The 17,982-nt window shown below is 39.4% G+C and overlaps 3 protein-coding genes across 3 annotated transcripts; all 3 read left to right on the top strand.

Moving 5' to 3' along the window:
• Positions 1 to 923: 923 nt before the first annotated feature.
• Positions 924 to 5,976, top strand: LOC145212940 (uncharacterized). The gene is made up of 5 exons (XM_080081186.1): positions 924 to 1,175; positions 2,488 to 2,632; positions 4,664 to 4,770; positions 5,217 to 5,366; positions 5,851 to 5,976. Exons 1-5 carry the CDS (start codon positions 924 to 926, stop codon positions 5,974 to 5,976), a joined length of 780 nt encoding a protein of 259 aa, XP_079937312.1.
• Positions 5,977 to 6,032: 56 nt separating this feature from the next.
• On the top strand, positions 6,033 to 6,807 carry LOC145212941 (uncharacterized). The gene is made up of 2 exons (XM_080081188.1): positions 6,033 to 6,284; positions 6,625 to 6,807. The coding sequence occupies exons 1-2, from the start codon at positions 6,033 to 6,035 to the stop codon at positions 6,805 to 6,807; spliced, it is 435 nt and encodes a 144-aa protein (XP_079937314.1).
• Positions 6,808 to 10,445: 3,638 nt separating this feature from the next.
• On the top strand, positions 10,446 to 17,970 carry LOC145214716 (uncharacterized). The gene is made up of 5 exons (XM_080083303.1): positions 10,446 to 10,645; positions 11,789 to 11,976; positions 12,661 to 12,792; positions 13,484 to 15,945; positions 16,551 to 17,970. The coding sequence occupies exons 1-5, from the start codon at positions 10,514 to 10,516 to the stop codon at positions 16,865 to 16,867; spliced, it is 3,231 nt and encodes a 1,076-aa protein (XP_079939429.1). The 5' UTR covers positions 10,446 to 10,513; the 3' UTR covers positions 16,868 to 17,970.
• Positions 17,971 to 17,982: the final 12 nt, after the last annotated feature.

The raw sequence follows: 17,982 nt of genomic DNA on the forward strand, positions 1-17,982 counted from the left end.
AAAAATTAAGGCTCCAACACTAGGGCAAAATCTACAATCGCGTACATTAGGTTAAAATGCATGTACCATAATAAATAGTCGTAAACTTAAACCACTGCTGGAGCTAAAAACGCAGTTATGAAGGACAGTGCCGGATCAAGGGTCTGCTGACCTGTAGGCACATTATCAGTGTTGCCAAATCATTGTCACAAAGAAAAGTGGCCCGGATTTTCGACTGGCCTGTAGGCACGTGCCTACTTTGCCTAATGGTTAATCCAGCACTGATAAAGGATATGCTTTAAACCAGTGGTCGGCAACCGCCGCGGCGGTCCATGACCCGGTTTCGGTCCGCGGGGAGTTCGTTGCCGGTCTGTATAATTTTTCAGGTGAAATGCTATAAAACATTTTGCCTATGTATCCCGGGGATAATAAACTAATTTAAGCGTTTTTATTTCTAAATAGAAGACCGGTCCGCGATAAATTTCACTTTCAAAGATGGTCCACAGTGCAAAAACGGTTGCCGACCCCTGTTTTAAACCAATAGTGTTGCACAAAGTAGTATTAAAACTGTAACTTAAAACATTTAGATTACCAACAGCGAATTAGGAGGAGTTGGTTATATTGTATTCGGTGTCATAATATAAGACAATTTATTTGTGATTATTTAACTCCGTATTGCGATGTGGTAAAAGCGATCATGGGAAGTGATATTTGTCGGAAAATAAGAACTGTGGTCCAACACATGATAGATAAAACCCAGTTAACATGGAAAACACGTTAAGCGGTTTTCAAAGTCATGTTGGTAAACGAGGTACTGATGAAAACGCTTACTCGGAAAAATGTTTCAAACACTTTTTTGTATAGTAACATTAAGAGTGGTGATTTATTCGCTCACTTTTTGCACACATATAAATCGGGTTAAGTTTTAGGAAATCCAAGAAAAAATGAAGGTGATTGTTGCCGGATATAGCAAAACCGGGACCAAATCGATGAACTCCGCTTTAAACACACTTGGTTTCGGAGTTTTTGACTTTCTTGAACATTTCTGGTATCATTATGATGAATGGAATGAAATTTTGGTGAGGGGTGGAAGTGTTGAAACGTTTCGGAAGATGTACAAAGATGTTGACGCTGTAGTTGATCTTCCTGCTTTTGCTTTTTGGGAACAAATTCACGAAGCATTTCCGGATTCAAAGGTTAGATACCTGTGGGGTGATTTTGCTATAAGTGAACAGCTTCAAACAAATTGTAAATACGGCTTAATAGTTTGAAATTACAAAGTGCTTAAGACCACTTCTCAGTGATGAGCAACAGTGTTGGGTATTGAGTCTTGGTTGTTAAAGTCTCAAGTGGAAGTTAGTAAAAATCTTGTTAGTTCTACAAATGTGTTACCAATTAAGTTACATTCATTCTCACTTATAGCCAGGGTTGCCATACCTTCCTTATTTCTAAGATTTGTCCTTGTTTTTAAGGGCAATGTCTTAAAAAAATGTATTGTCTTTATTTCTAAGAAATGTCCTTCTTTTTGACTTACGTCCTTATTTTGTCTTATTTTCAACAATTACAAATCCAATCCCTGCCACAAGTAAAAGTCAACCTAGACCTGAGCAGTCGTGAGATGCACAAAGTATTTTCTACAAACAAGGAGTTGTTAGAACAGATTGTTTCTGGCAAAAAATATGGCATGTGATATGGCATGGCTCGTTTAAACGCGAAAAATTATTTAAAAACGTTTATTTCGTTTCGAATGGAAACTTATTTTTTCCGTTGTCCTTATTTTCGACTCCGTGTCGATGGCAACCCTGCTTATAGCAAATACTCAAATCAAACTCATGAGCTGAACAATGAGAAAAAATAGGCATTTAAAGATTCACAAATAACTTCGACTTGGTGAAGCTCATTTTAAGATACTACCATAAAATCTGCATTGCAATCCCACACATATAAGCTTATTTAAAACAAATTATAAACTCAGTACTTAGTAATTACAAGACGAAACCAATTACTATTAAATTGTTTTAAGTCGGGTCTCGGCAAACGTCACTCAAGTCTGGCATCTGTACGTATGGAGCCCTAATCTAATCAAGTTAGGTATAACACAAAACCTGACGACTGCAAATCCTTAATTCAGTAGTTCTCAAACTGTGCGTCGCGACGCCCTGGTGCGTCGTTTCAATTTTCCAAGGGCGTCGCAGAATAGTTCCGTTTCGTGGCTTTTTGTTGTTGTATCAATAAACACAACTTTAAAAATAAGTTTCCTCATTAACTTTTATTTGCTGGTGCGTCGCAAGTCCAGAAAACCTTTCCAGAGGCGTCGCAACAAAAAAAGTTTGAGAACCACTGCCTTAATTTAAAACTAAAAAGGGTGTAAAATCAATCAAAGCAAAGCAGTTGTACCTGATAATGAGAATAGAATCTGGAAGGGATTTTTGCCAAAAATATTGCGTTTTAGTAAATAATTTAGTACGATTCTATTTCTCGTTGCAAATTCAACATTTTTTGTTTTAGATTATTCTTCTCACACGAGATGAGGATTCGTGGTACAGAAGTGTTCTCTGTCAAGTCGAAGAGATAAACGAATGGAACATGTTTAGATTCTCTCAAATAATCACCCCAACTGGCAGGAAATTTATGGCGCATTTTATCAAATCTTGTAAGTGACAGTCAGGGTTGCCATCGACATGGACCCCAAAATAAAGAGAAAAAAAAGAAAAAAAGAAAAAAAAGAATTTTTATACCAAAGAAAACAAACGTTTTCAAAGAAATATTTGCATTTATACGAGCCATGCCATATCACATGTCATATTTCTTGTCGGACACAGTCTGTTCAAGCAACTCCTTGTTCGTAGAAAATACCTTGTGCATCACACGACAGTTTAGGTCTAGATCTAGATTTACTTTTTTTTAAGACATAGCCCTTCAAAATAAGAACAAATGTTAGAAATAAGGACGGTATGGCAACCCTGGTGACAGTACTGACCTATGCACAAAACAGTAAAGTTTATCTCGCCCACTGATTCTTAAACTTTTTCCTTATTTTTTTGAAAACCGTCCCTTTGTTAAAACATCGAGGGTTTGCGTTCCTTGTGCAAGCCTGAGTGTGCATTTTAATAAAACGAAAATTGATTTGCAGAATTCTTGCTGATTACGCAAAATTACGTATAACCATGATTCAAAGACAGTTTATGACAGGGGTGGGCAAACTACGGCCCGCGGGCCGCATGCGGCCCGGCAAAGGAGTTCATGCGGCCCGCCAAATGTTAGTAAATTTTATAGAGGAAGTTTCCCAGCAACGCTAAATAGTATTACAAGCACATGCGTAAAGTTTTTAAAAAATAATAAAAAATACCGAGGGTGCGACTTGACGATACCTATACCATGTGCAGTATCTGTACCCGTACCAGCATACTTAGGAACTAAACATAGATACTTTTTATGTGCCTTTGCCTGTTGTTTCTGCCACGTTATTATGCTAATCGTCACTTGACACAATTTTTCGTTCGATAAAAGTAAAAGCAATTTACTTTTTCAAACACAGCCCACTTTGCACTGTTGACGCCAAAACTGTATTTGCATCAAGTTTAGGTCGTTGCAGTACTTTGCGAACTGTTAAAAAACGGCTTCAGAATTGTTAACGGCCGTGACGTAACTAAAACTATTTTGATTTTTAAACTGCTAAAAACAGATTTCGCGAGACAGGAAAAAAGATTACCAGCTTAGTAACTATATGCGTCAGGGTTTTTATCCGCTTATTGTGTGCAAACAATGCGAAAAAACAGGCACCGCAATCGTCACAATACAGATTATGACGTCATAAGCAGTTAGCTTCGTTTAGCTAAACTTGTGCACCAAGTTAAATGGTATATATATATATGATATAAACCAAATTCTTTACACCAGTTATTTTAAAACAAAAACAAGCAAACAATGGCGGCCGGTGGTTAATTACTATGCGGCCCGTGCATTGAAAAGTTTGCCCACCCCTGGTTTATGACATCACAGACGAGGCTAAAGTATACGATTGTGCACGAACAATTGCAGTTTTGTTAGTTGGCATGTAATAAAGACTATTGTTTAGTAATGGACCGAGTCGATATTTAATTCATCTTTGATTTACACTTACGGTATTCAGTGCCACAAACTGATGCCAAATAATATTATAAAAGTACTTCAACCTTTTGTCGGTCCTCGAAAAAATTGCTTCAGGGACCACAAAGGACCGCGGACCCCAGTTTGAGAACCGCTGATCTAGCCTGTGTGCCTTGTCACATGTGAACGCTTGCTGGCGACCGGCTTGAATCAGTATAACTTATAACGTCTTCAATAGGCCTAGCGTACTATGGTTTTAATAAAGTGCGCCGTAATCGCTGGTCAGCATGAATCCAGGTATATTTATGTACATCCTTGAAAAAATGTAGGCATCGCATCGTGATCTCTGCATTTTAAAGGTTTTCTGGTCCTTTGTGATGGCTATACTAGGATATTTGTGATTGCTATTTTCATTTTGTCAAAGTCTTTCGTTACATAATTTGCTTTCGTTACATAATCTAGATGGGGATACAATAAATTCTGGTATATTAACTTCACTTTAAAACAAAACAAGCGTTTGAATATTAAATTGCCAAATAAGCATTGTAAGTTCAGTTCTACTAAGGCTTTTGATTCTATTTTGTTTTCTGAACAGGCGCAGCTTGTTATGGTGTAATCATTCCTCCAGCTTTGTGCAAGTCAATAGTGAATGAGACGTTGGCAAAAAAGAGTTACAGGCAACACAATCTTTATGTTTCAAAAGTATGTTACTTTTTAAAACAACTTTGAACGGTAATCACAAAGCAGGTAGATTCGAATGGGTAGGTGTATGGGGTCTTAAAAGTTGAAACTAAAACCTAGCGATTTAAAAAATGTGTTGGCCAGAAACTTAGCCGAAATATCCGGCGCCGTCTTACCTATGTACAGAAATTAAAAAAATGATCGGAATTCGTCCCCGCGGCGGACTGGATTCGAATCCAGTGAACAAAGAGATTAAATAATCATCAACAGTCTATCAACCTGTTTCTATCAACAAAATGTATTTAAGCATGCCCCTGGTCGAGTTACTGCGTCCCTGTTTGATTTAGGTACATGAAAGTCTCTTTGCAATTTAAACAGACGTTTTTATAGTATATGTCTTTAACGGCGGGTTACGGTTTCATAAAGCAAATTGAAGATGTAAAAGTAAAATATTGAATTTCATTCAGAGAGCACCAAAAGACAAGTTGTTGATTTTCAAAATGCAAGATGGCTGGGAACCTCTGTGTAAATTTTTGGGGGTGGATGTTCCTAATATTCCCTTTCCCCATAAGAATGTTCGGGGATCGGCCATTAAAGAAGCCGCAGAGGAGAACCCAGTAATGCAAAAACTCATCCAGGAAGTTAAAATTGTTTTTCTGTTTGTATTAATTGCATTGATTATAATCGCTTGCCTGTTAGCCCAGGTGTTTGTGCAATAAAGTAACTTAAATCTGTGCCTGTTTGTGTCGTTGTTTCAATTTTGTAAAAACTGATAACTTTTAGAATAATATAAGGTTGGTACTATACAGTGATGCAAATGTTTTAGTATCCATTATCAAATAAACGAAGAAAAACAATGCTGAATAACTCTTTGCATCACCTGGTGTCTTCTGTGGCTTCTCTAATGGCCGACTACCGAACGTTCATTTTTAACGCTCTTCTGTGGTGTTGTATCAGCGATAAAAAAAGTGATCATTGTCAGAAAAGGAGAACTGTCCAATGCAAGATTAAACATTACCCAGCAAATATGAAAAACTTGTCGAGCGGTTTCCAAAGTCATGTTCGTAAACGAGGTACTCAGAATGCAATACTTGTTTACAGTTGCAAGGAGAGGGAACGAGGTACTCAGAATGCAATACTTGTTTACAGTTGCAAGGAGAGGGAACGAGGTACTCAGAATGCAATACTTGTTTACTGTTGCAAGGAGAGGGTAGCTTTTTGCGTTGACTGTTAAACACAGATAGGTCTTTTTATATCAGTGGTATTAACAAATCTAAGCAAAAATGAAGATAATTGTAGCAGGATTTGGCAAAACCGGTACAAAGTCGGTGAACTCCGCCCTAAACACACTTGGTTTCGGAGTTTATGACTTTCTTGAACATTTCTGGTATCATTATGATGAATGGAATGAAATTTTGGTGAGGGGTGGAAGTGTTGAAACGTTTCGGAAGATGTACAAAGATGTTGACGCTGTAGTTGATCTTCCTGCCTATGCTTTTTCAGAACAAATTCACGAAGCATTTCCGGACTCAAAGGTTAGTAAACTACATCGAAATTTTACATGTGATACACAGCTTAATTAAACTTTAAATACATCTTGACATCATGAAGTTATAAAGTCCTAAAGACCACTGAGTGATTAGCAATATTGTTCCATAAAGTCATGGTCGGCAAAGCCTTGCTGTAAGTGGGAGTCAGTCAAGACTGTATTAAGTTTATTAGTGTTAATATACTTTAATATAACAACAAAGAGGACTTCAATAAAAGGAGAGTCACCCGTTAATTGCATGACGTTTAGTGTTTTACTTAAAAATTTAAAACTGATTCTGTTTCTCGTTGTAAATTCTCTAAGATTTCTAAGATTTTTGTTTTCAGATTATTCTTTTAACTCGAGATGAGGATTCGTGGTACAGAAGTCTTGTCTGCCAAGCCGAAGAGTTCAACGAGTGGAATATGTTTAGATTTGCTCGCATCTTTACCCCAACAGGAAGAACGTTTATGGCGTATTTATCAAATGTTGTAAGTAGCAGCAGATTTTACAAAACAGCACAGTCTTAAAAAGATGAACATAAATTCATAACTGGGATCAGCCCTGATGCGTCTATGCAGGCCAGCGATCACGGCACACTCATATATAAAGACTCGATTTTCTATAACCATTGTAGGATATATTTAAATTTTTCCAACGCATTGACTCTTTTCTTTTCTGGACAGGTGCAGCTTGTTATGGTATGATCATTTCTCTAGCTTGGCGCGAGATAATACCAAACGAGACATTGGCAAAAAAGAGTTCCAGGCAACACAATTTTTATGTTTCAAAAGTATGTTACTTACTCAGTTTACCAAGGTTCAAATTGGTTGATGCATTGTAGTACTATTAAAATTTAAATTTAATAATTCTGTTGGGAGGGAACTTGGCACAGACATGAAAAACTGGATTGTAGTTCGTCCCCGGAGCATACTGAGGTCGAACACCGTAAAAAAGAGATTTAATAAATCTGTTACATCAACAAATTATGTTTCTATCACCAATGTGGATTTGAATATGCCCCCGTTAAATTTAAGTTACCCTCCCTGTTTGGTTTAGGTAAATGTAAGTCTCTTTGCAAATCAGACAAACGTTTTAGAATTATATGTCTTTAGCGGCGGGTTACGGATAGAGCAAATTAAAGATATAGAATATTGAACTCTCATACAGAAAGCGCCAAAAGACAAGTTATTGATTTTCAAAATGCAAGATGGCTGGGAACCTCTCTGTAAATTCCTGGTGGTAGATGTTCCTAATATTCCCTTTCCCCATAAGAATGTTCGGGGATCAGCCATTAAAGAAGCCGCGGAAGAAAATCCAGTGATGCAAAAAATCATCCAGGAAGTTAAAATTGTTTTTCTGTTTGTATTAATTGCATTGATTAGTGTAGCAAATGTTTTGGTATCTATCATCAAATATCCAGTTATACGACCCCAACCGTATAATATGACCAATAAACATTAAAAAAACACCAAAAAGGTGTTACGCATTTTTCGTACATTTTGACCAATGTTTGAATTTTTGACCTTTGGACGCCAACACGTTTAATGTTTAAACCCTCGATTCCACACGTATGTACTCAATCGGCTCACTTGTTGAATTTTTGCACCGCATCCTGTCGTAATTTTGATGATGCGTCAAGATTCTTCATTAGTGTGCTAAACGATGCTTTGATGCCACAATGCTTTTTCCTTACTCAGCGAAATAAGTTCTGCATTTTAATTTTACCTGAGCTACAACTTGCATGATTGCATCTACGCCAGAGTTGCAAGTCGGGCCGGACTTTTCGGGCCGGGTTCGGGCTTAGGTATTTTTGAGAAAACGGGCTTAAAACGGGCCTGACTTTACGTTCCGTGTCCGCCGTTTTTTTCAAAAAATCACTCAGCTAAGTAACAAGTCTCTTGCTTTGACTTAATGCCCACCCTACTCTACAAAGTATTGTTTACGTCATTGTCTACTATTATTCATTGTGTTTGTTGTCTTTCTCTTTTTTCTTTCTCATCCTTTGTTGCAAGGCTTTCGTGGGTTGGCCTGTCAATCAAACTTTCGGGCCTAAACGAGCTTCTCAAAAACGTTTCGGGTTCGGGCCGGGCTTCGGGTTTATACTTTCGGATTCGGGCCGGGTTCGGGCTCAGATTTCGGGCCCGCTTGCAACTCTGATTTACGCCACATTCAGGTTACTATATGTGCGTGAACGAAATTCCTGACAGTTTCAATAAAAATATTTGGAACCAAACATGCATGCGTAATATAGCTTATTGCTACATGTTCCAGTTTTGGCACAATTACAATATCAGAGATAAAAGCAGTTTTGGTAGCTTTCAAGACGCAAAAATCACACATATATATTTTAAGACATGCTGATCAGTTGTTTCACATGTATAGGCTGCATCGTTTATCGAAACCCCCATAGAAAACAGTTAAAATGTAACCTTTCCGGACGTCTGGTAACCCTACACTAAACATAAAAAATAAATAGGTCCACGAAATGGTACTAGTGCAATGAAATATGCAACATATAACAACTTATACACATTCTTAAACAGATCAATGTTTCGACGTCATAAAATCATAGTTGCGGACTGGAGTGTCATGATTATCGCCCAGGACCAAACGTATTGTAGCAGAGCAACCAGTCAGATAGAACTGTAGATGGAAATGAGTACTGTAAACATAAAAACTCTAACATAGCGCACCAACGTCGTTACGCTTGTGTGGCGGTCAATAAGGGGCAAGGCGTGGGAACAAAGGTGTCAGCTTCGTAGCGCGCGCAGTCAGGCTATCAACAACTGATATAAATACGGAGCCCCAAAGCTTACGTAAAGTTTTCGGCGTTCGGTCGTCTGGATATCCCGTCGCCGCCTGGTTTTGGGGTTTGTGTCTATTGTGATGTAAATACCATCACATTGCGTGCGTATGGTGTACTGTACATCCAGACACATAGTTATATCGTATTGTGCGCTGTGGTCAAGAAGGCGTCACAGCAATAGAAGCTGGTGCTCAATTGTTTGGATTGTTATCGGTCCGCTTCCTTATTCCTGACGTTAGTAAGCCGGGCCTTGGCATGCTAGGCGTTGTTGCGTAGTTCCATTGCGAACCTTTTTTGCGCCTACAGTTCGCCGCTGCTGGTTATACATTAACGTTGAGCAAACAAATGCCAAGATCCGATCGTTGCTTCACACTATCGCATATTTACTGTGTGTTAGATCTCTGTAGTGTAGGTATGTAGAAATAGACTGGACGAGCAATGTTAAGGCAGTGGAAGCGCCTTATAGTTAAATGGCAATGATTAGTAGCGCTATATTTGAGTTGATTGTTTTAAATAACAAAAATATCTCGCTTGTACCACACATCCAGTGTGGAAAGTACACAAACTTTTATAAAAATTTTGCTGTTTAAATAACAGCGACATTTCATCATTGAGCGATGACAAGCAACCCTTGAAAGAAGTGTCTGATTTTAAATCTTGATTAGGTTGGTGTTTATTTAGCTGGTCTAAGTAGTACTTAGAAGCCTGTAGGCTTTCAAAACAGGGGCACACTAATCAAATTTCAGTCTGTTTGCTATTGTACCATGTATGCGTTAGTCAAATTCCGTATTTTTTAGTGTGAAGTATTCCAGATCGAACCATTGATTAAAATCATAGGGCAAAAACCGAATTATTGATTTATGTCAAATCTCACTTCACACCACACCTGGTTGCTTTATAATTGCAATTGCAGCTTGATTTATGCGGGCTCCGGTGACGCGTGAATCGATACAGAAACATATCGAATCTATGATTGGTTAAAAAACATTCCAAGCGAACAGTGCAGGACCGCATGTGCAGCTAAAGTGTTGGGAAAACTAAGTTGTAATGTTGAATATAAAAACGTGAAGTTGATAAAAATATGTTGCTTCAATGACAAAACGGAAACTAGCGCCAGATTTTAAACCGTATTACGAAACAAACTGGATGAAGTTTTTGCAGTAGTGGTTTGGAGTAAGCCCCTTGGTAAACCACTTTCCGCGACTTTGCTAAATTCGTCAGGTCACGCAGGGACATTGGTTGTTATGACAAACGCTCATGACTCGACAAACATAGCTTAGCTTTAACTTTAGGCCTTATCCGTGACTGCAAAACGCGACTTTAAGCGATAATCTAATCCTTCCCACGCTTTTAGGCCAGCTTTAGGGAGTAAAAACATTTGCCTTGGCTGGAAAACCTTCAGCGCCAGATTAACGAGAGCGCTGAACATGGATGGAGCTTACACGTTTCACGAATATAGCTGCGCTCTGTGTCCGAACAGAGTAAACCTCACGGAGACCTGCTGCTGTAAAGACACCGAAGGTGGATTGGTCGAAGTAACGGACCCACGCCTAATCAAGGTATTATAAAGGACAAACAGGTTACCTATACTTAACTGATGCTTCCAATAACGTACGAGAAAGATTTGAGATGTTTTGTCAGTAGCGCACAACTAGCGTCTCAGATTGGTTTCATACAGCACACAACTTTTTTGCGGTTAACACCCAACAGCAAAAGGAGCCACAGTACTAAGTCGGGCCAGGATTTTCGGTACAGACTCGAGTTACATTTTGGCGTCACTTCACATTAAGCCTTGTATGCTGCCAATTTTACCGACTGTTGGGTATAATAATTAATTTTGGTTTGCTTTAAAAATTTCCAGCCGTTTTCGGGGCCCGGTTTCAGGCCCGCTTAAAATTCCGAGTAGCCTATATAGTATAGAGCAGTGGTTCCCAACCTTTCTGAACCGTGGGACCGGTAAAAATGTAAAAAAATTCCACGGACCGGCATCAAAAGATCGTAGTGAATGCAACAGATATTTGTAAGCTTTTTGTTCAAAAAAGTTGTCGTCGAGCAACATAATGCAAGATTTAGTCATTGCCTATGTATTTAGGACAAAAAATTACAACCAAACGGCAATCAACTCAACTCAAACAACAAAACGCCAATTCATTTACATACAAAATCAATGTTAGTGGGATGTTTGCAGTTGTTTTGCTGCCAGTATGAATTTCATCTCAAAGGCGAAGAATAACTTTGTTTTACAAAAATTTGTTGAATGCTAGACACAATTTATGACAAAACAATCATAAACGTCACAAAAGCTCCATTAAACAATTTTCCGGATATCAACGGTGGAGAGTTGTGTTACAGCCAAGCGTAAAATAGTTTCACAGGTACCAACAACTTTGCAATAGGCCTACTTATCATTCTATTTCAAAAAGTAGCTTGGCATTAAGTAAGATAAGTTACGGACCGGCAAAATATTTACGCGGACCGGCACCGGCGGTTGGGAACCACTGGTATAGAGTATAGAGCTGTTCCAAAAATTAGACATTTGAACTCTGTAGGTCGGTATTTTAACTGATCAATTAGGTGCTGTAAATAGTCAATTACTTTTTTACGAAACATGTTGTCTAGCGGTACACGCACCACTAGCATGTTACATTCGCATATTGATATTAGCATTTGGCAACCTGTCAATATCGGTGTTTTATTTGTAGAGAGCCAATCTTCAACGAGGAGACAAGTTATGCGCAAAACACCTGGAAAAGTTGAAGAGTGGGATGATATTTGGCCATAAGAACGGCTGTTGTGCTCCATTTCACGTTGAAACTTCTCCAGGACGAAGGCTTCGAAATGTACCGCGTTCGTGGAGGAGTTACTTTGACAACACGGATTTTTCACCACGGTGCAGTAATGGTTTTGTTTGTATGATAACAACACGGTTCTAGTTCCAGCGCTATGTATCCGAGTTGCAAGTCGGGTCGGACGTCTCTAGTGGGGTTAAAGTTTCAGTTTTAACAAAACGGGCTAGATTCGGGCATGAATTTACATTAGGCACCATTTGTGCCTTAGCGTCAGCACCTACTTTCGGGCCTGACACTGGATTTGTTTTGCAAACATTTCAGGTTCATGTCGGATTTAGGCTAGTTCTTTCGGGTTCGGGCTGCAATTTTAGCCCCACTTACAAATCTGCTTTGAGTGTATTCAAGATGTTATTTAATATCGGTCAAAACATTGAGTTTTTATAGATCACCGGGGCAAATCTTCGTTATGTTTTTGCAAATGTTCGCTATGGTTTGGTCACCACGGTAAAAAAAATAAAACATAGTGTGATTGTAAAACAGAGAATCCATGAAAATTTGATTGTGTTTTAAAATAAGAGTGCATTTTTGCTGATAAAGTTAGCAGCTTCTATATCGAAATTCTTAATCGCGCATTTATGTACACCGTGTCATGGATAAGAATGCCGTCACTCCAAACCGATTTTTTTCCGCCAATGGTCGTGGAAACTACCAGATATGTGTTGTTACTTCACGAAAACGCACGCACGGTAAAGTTTACAATCTAACAAGTTATTGTACTCCCACAGTTACATGCCCGCACTACAGATCTGTGACGCCTGCTACAATATTACTCTCGACGTCCTGTTCGATTCCAGTAACGGGATAGAAGACGATGGGAACAGCTCGGCCGACTTTTTGCCGACATCATCAGCAAACAGGTAAGGTGACTATAGCCCTTAAAATTTCAAGGTTATTAATGTGACGGGTCTTGTAGGCGAACAGGTGTTATGTCGACAGCGCAAACAAATCCAAAAATTGATTTCTCGTTTTATTTGTATTGCAATTGCTACGCGGGTGGCAACGGAAAGCGCACACAATTGGCTCATAGAAATCTTAAAGCTCACGGTTGCTTTTTTACTGCTAATTGTACGCACATGGCAGTAAAGACAAAGGTCGCTACAAGTTATAGATTATACCAAACAAACACATTTCACTTTGCACAGCGTATCAGTGTTTGTACTTTGTGAAGTGCACTCGTAATGACTCAAATCACGCCATCATGTATCAATGTGTTGGTTAAAACATGTTGACCTTTTGTTAGTGCCACCAAGCCAGACAACGACAAAAAAGATCAAATTTCGCTGTGGGCTAGCTAGGAAATTGCCTGCACGATCTATTGCTGGTCGTTTGTAACCAGCTAAACGTTGATAAGCAAGTGACCACATAGCTTAACAGTTTTCATTGCATAGCTCTGCGAATACGCAGGTATTATAACGCATATTTTCATTTACATGAATATGTTTCAGACTTAACTAACTGGTAGTAGCGAAGAATAGCGGGATAACTATTTTTAGTTTGATGCTGCAATAGGTAACGTTGGCATTTACAAGTTATGTAAACTTTGTACAGGTACCTAAGTCCACGTCGTTGGATTAGCAGTCAGTCCCTGCATAACCTGGACAGCAATAGCGAGAGCAGCAGTTGGTCTGTGTCTTCACCGCGCAAGAAGTCGAAAACTTTCCTGTCACTTTACGCAAGCAGCCGGGAAAAGTACGGACATCCGAAACTGATTCCTGCCTCTGTCAGGCGATACCTTTTGTCACGCGCCGACACAGCCGATGGGAGCGACACATCTTCCGTGAAAATGCCGTTGTCTCGGCGCGAATCGGAGCTTAGCAACCAAAGTTTGGCATCGTCCCAAGATCTGAATGAAACACCCGAAAGTGCAAAAGCCCTGGCGAAATTCCAAAACAGTGAAAGAAATGCATTAAAAGCCAGCAATGGCGTGGACGAAGAGAGCAAAGTGTCAAAAACTTTAACTTTCAACGATTCACAATTAGAAACTGTACATGTGGTCTCTACAACCGGGACAGAAACAAGTTTGGCGTTGGTCGATGGTGTAACAAATGACCACGTAAATGGTAATGACCATATCAGTAACGCAAAAAACGACGAAGATTCGTTTAAAGTAGCACCTACAAAACCATGCCAAGAGCAAGTACAGCCTTTGAGTTGCGCAATCACTGACAATGCTTTAAATCATACAGATGAACCTTCCGCCGATGCTACATGTGAAACGCACGAATTTGTCAACATTCCAGACTGCACGGACTTAGAGCTTGAGTTAAATCAGTCTCATATCGAAAGTGACAACAAGGAAGCAGTGACGACTAGTTTGCACACTGCAGGCAAACCCGCGTCACATGTTGAGCGCATGTCACACGCTCTTGCAAACGAGATTGTTTTCTTTGTCCTTAATTACTTTAGTACATGTCGCGGTTCACGTTCTTTAAAAGGAAGTGATATATTACCGACTCGCGACACATCAGACAAACTAGAAGTGTTTGCTAACACACTGGCTTCAAGTTTTGTCAATTTTGCGATCGACGAAAGTCGAAGACAAGTCGGTACTGGCTGCATTGCTGTCAGTCACAAAAGCCACAAGCCTATGCCATGTCTGGAAAACTTCGGAGAAGCGTTATCAAACGTTATCTTGGCTGATGTACGCATAGCGATACAAGAACTCCATGCTTGCTGTCAGTGTCGTGGAAAGATATTGAAGCACTGCGAAAGCGTGGTGAGCTTTGCGCAGAAGGAAGCCGAACGTATAATGTCCACTGCACTTGCTATGTTTCAGAACCCTCGATTTCGCCTAGAGCAGGAGAAGCTAGCCACTGATATTGTGGACAAGGCAATATCTTCGGCACTTCTTTTAGTTCAGTTTGAAACAAAGCAAAAGAACGGTAACACTGAGGTTGCGTGGATTGAGGACAAACAGTGTTATCGTACAGTATTTTCAATCACTGTGAACGCCGTTAACAACACAGAAAGCGACAAAAAGGAACCAGATTTAAATTCAAGTTCGAAAATGCCCCGAATATGTGTTGATAAGAGTGAGACTGTGGATTGTTACGTTGACGACCTCTTGCCTGTAACAAGATCTCTTTCAAACGGCTTCATCGACCAGGCCGGGACAGATGAAGAGGTTCTGCCGCAAACGGAATTACGTAAAGCCGTGTCAAACGACTCAATTTTCCTGATGGTTTGCGAACCTGTTTCTAACGGTAAATTAACAAATGGAGAAGAGGTCTTAGTTAAAAACTTAAACGCAGCGCACTTGCCTGAGCACGAAACCAAGTTTATCCGCAAGCCAACGCCACCTCCAAATACAGATGTACACAACGGTGATATTGTAGACGAGGGTGATGGCGTAATCAAAGATGCTGATGAGAGTCCTGTTGAAATCTTAACATTTTATCCGTCATCAAACGAGGATGAAGTTATGTCTGATATTTCGTTAGCCAGTTCGTCATCGGTTAGTTCAAGTTTGGATGAAATTCTCAACCTCTCCTCGAGAAATGTCGCCTCCGAAACGGAAGCTGTTACGGATCTGTACAATCGCACCGAAGAGAATAAATGTCTTAATGATGTTCAGGAGGTTAAACTGTCGGAAGTCTTGAACCCTGAGGATAATAGCAATGAAAAAGTTCTTTCCACACAAACTGATAATACGCGCAACAACGCAAACGATCTTGTAAAAGAAGTTGTCAGCCAAGATAATGCTGCGATGGATCAAGACGCTATTAGGCAAGTCGAAAATACTCAACCTGTGGCCCTTCCTGAAGAAAAAACAAGCACTCCAACAGAAGATGTATGTGGACAGGAAAAAATTGATGACGAGCGAATAGGTGCTTCATATTCAAAGAATCTGAGAAAGTCGTTAACGTTTGACGAGTCTCCTCTTATGGAAGAGAAAAGCGAAGACAAAACCTCGACAAGCGCCAGAAAAATTCCAAGCACCCTGCATGAAGAAGAAGAGGAAGGCCACGCGATTCTTCCGCAGATAAACACTATGTTCCACCGAAGGAGAAGTAAGTTCATTATTATATTGGCACCAAATTTGATAGACAGGTTGAGCAACTTATGCAATTGTGCTACATGTTTTAAACGCATATTTTTGTGGCGCTGCGAACCTAATCTTTTCTTTTAGCTGTGTGTATGATACCTAAGTACGGCTGACCTACCAACATTATATCTCACAGCAGAGCCACGATTTATCTAAATTTCGGGGCAAAAAGATGAATTATTTATCAACCCAAAAGGGGTACGTTGCGTAAGTAAACTTTGGAAAATTGTAGGTTAGGAAGGAAGTTTTAAAGTTAGTTAATTGCATTTTCATGATAATATCTAACCTCCATGCAAATAGCCCTAACCGTAAGCACTTTTAGAGATATGTCGTTTTAAATGGGACTTCGTGCTCTTTGCGTCACCTATCGGAATTTATCTAAAAGCCGGTCTGCCGTGAGGTAGGGTGTTAGTAGATTTTCCAACCACCACAAAGACTCATCTGCTGCATTTTTTTTCAATTGGCTAAATTGAGTTTTGGGTTTGATATTATTCAGCTAACATATATTCAACCAAAAATTGCACTCATTTTAATTCCAACTTGTTTTAAACTTTTTTGTTTCTCGAGTAGCTCAGCAATTCAACAGAGCTGTCAGCGACGCCGAAATCGTCCGAAACCGTTGCCGCTCCGCTATGTTACCTGGCAAGAAGGCTGACCGCAACTCTAGTGAAACCAACCCCGAAGACGTAGAACCGGACGACACCGCAGATGTCATCTGTTCAACGATCGCTGACGCCACACCAACGTTTCTACGACGAGTTCCTCCCAGAAACGAACAAGAAACCGAGGAATATAATTCGAAAACGCGCGTAATTTTGAAAGCTGTTACGTTTGTAGGCTTTATCGGGGTGTTGTTTTATGCCGGCTGGAAGTATTACTACATGTAGAAACAACATGCATACTTGTAACAATTTGTCTGTAGTTTGTTGTTTCATTGTTTACTCTAAATCAGTGGTTTTCAACCTTTTAAGTTTGCGGACCGGTAAACTTTCAAAACCAATTTTGCGGACCGGTGGACTTTCATCATCAACCCAAAATATGTAAAAAATCAACTTAATGAGAAGTTTGCTGCTGTCTGTTTGATATTATACGTGTTAAACGCGTTTCTAATGAAGTTTTTGCAAGGCGAAGTAGAGCGTTGACTTTCTCTGCCTTCAACATCTTGCCTTTTGCAATTGAGACATAAAATTGTAATATAGCCTATTTGGCGGACCGGCAGGAAAGTTGATGCGGACCGGCGGTTGAGAACCACTGCTCTAAATCATAGTTATGTTTTATTTACAGCATATTTGCAGCTGCCTACGCCTTTTAGCCGTATTAATATTTTCTTTCTAAATTTATCATCTTCCCAGTATACGACTTTTTTAGGCATTAAAAAGACAGAATAGGGGACAGAATGTTCGTATACCTATAGGTTATGTCATTAGAGTCACTACTCTACTTGGTACAAAATAGTAAAAACATGCAGTTTAACATGTTGAAACTAAAACGTGCTTCTTTTATCAATCATTTTATGCTACGTATACTTTTGTGCGTTTTTTGTTCAAATGTATTTGCAATGATGGAAATCGGTGCTACTTGTTGATTGCTGTATATACTGCAAATCGAGGAGCAACTACACACTGTATTGCTGTCACAGGCTGCTTTGTAAACTATTTCCGTGCCATAAATGTTTGATCGTTTAGTTGCATTTAGTTTATTCAAATACCCCGAACTATGGAGGGGTGCCCTATAGGCGAGGCATGATCGTAAATTCTAAAAAAAGTTTACAACATTTATGTAACCGTAACTTAAAGATTGAAATTTAAATCTAATGTTATAACGTACATCATTCTTTGTATTGCTGCCAGATGTATTTTTAAGTGAAAGCTATGTAATATTTGTTTTAGTTAGATTGTTGTGAATATGCTACCATATGATCTATATGTCAGTATTCTGTGCAATGTCTTTGTCTGTATTCTCACGCTAAATAAAATAAACACACCCGTGACGTGACTGAGCT

Source organism: Phallusia mammillata, chromosome 2 (genome assembly GCF_965637545.1).
Source record: "Phallusia mammillata chromosome 2, kaPhaMamm4.hap1.1, whole genome shotgun sequence".
NCBI lineage: Eukaryota > Metazoa > Chordata > Ascidiacea > Phlebobranchia > Ascidiidae > Phallusia > Phallusia mammillata.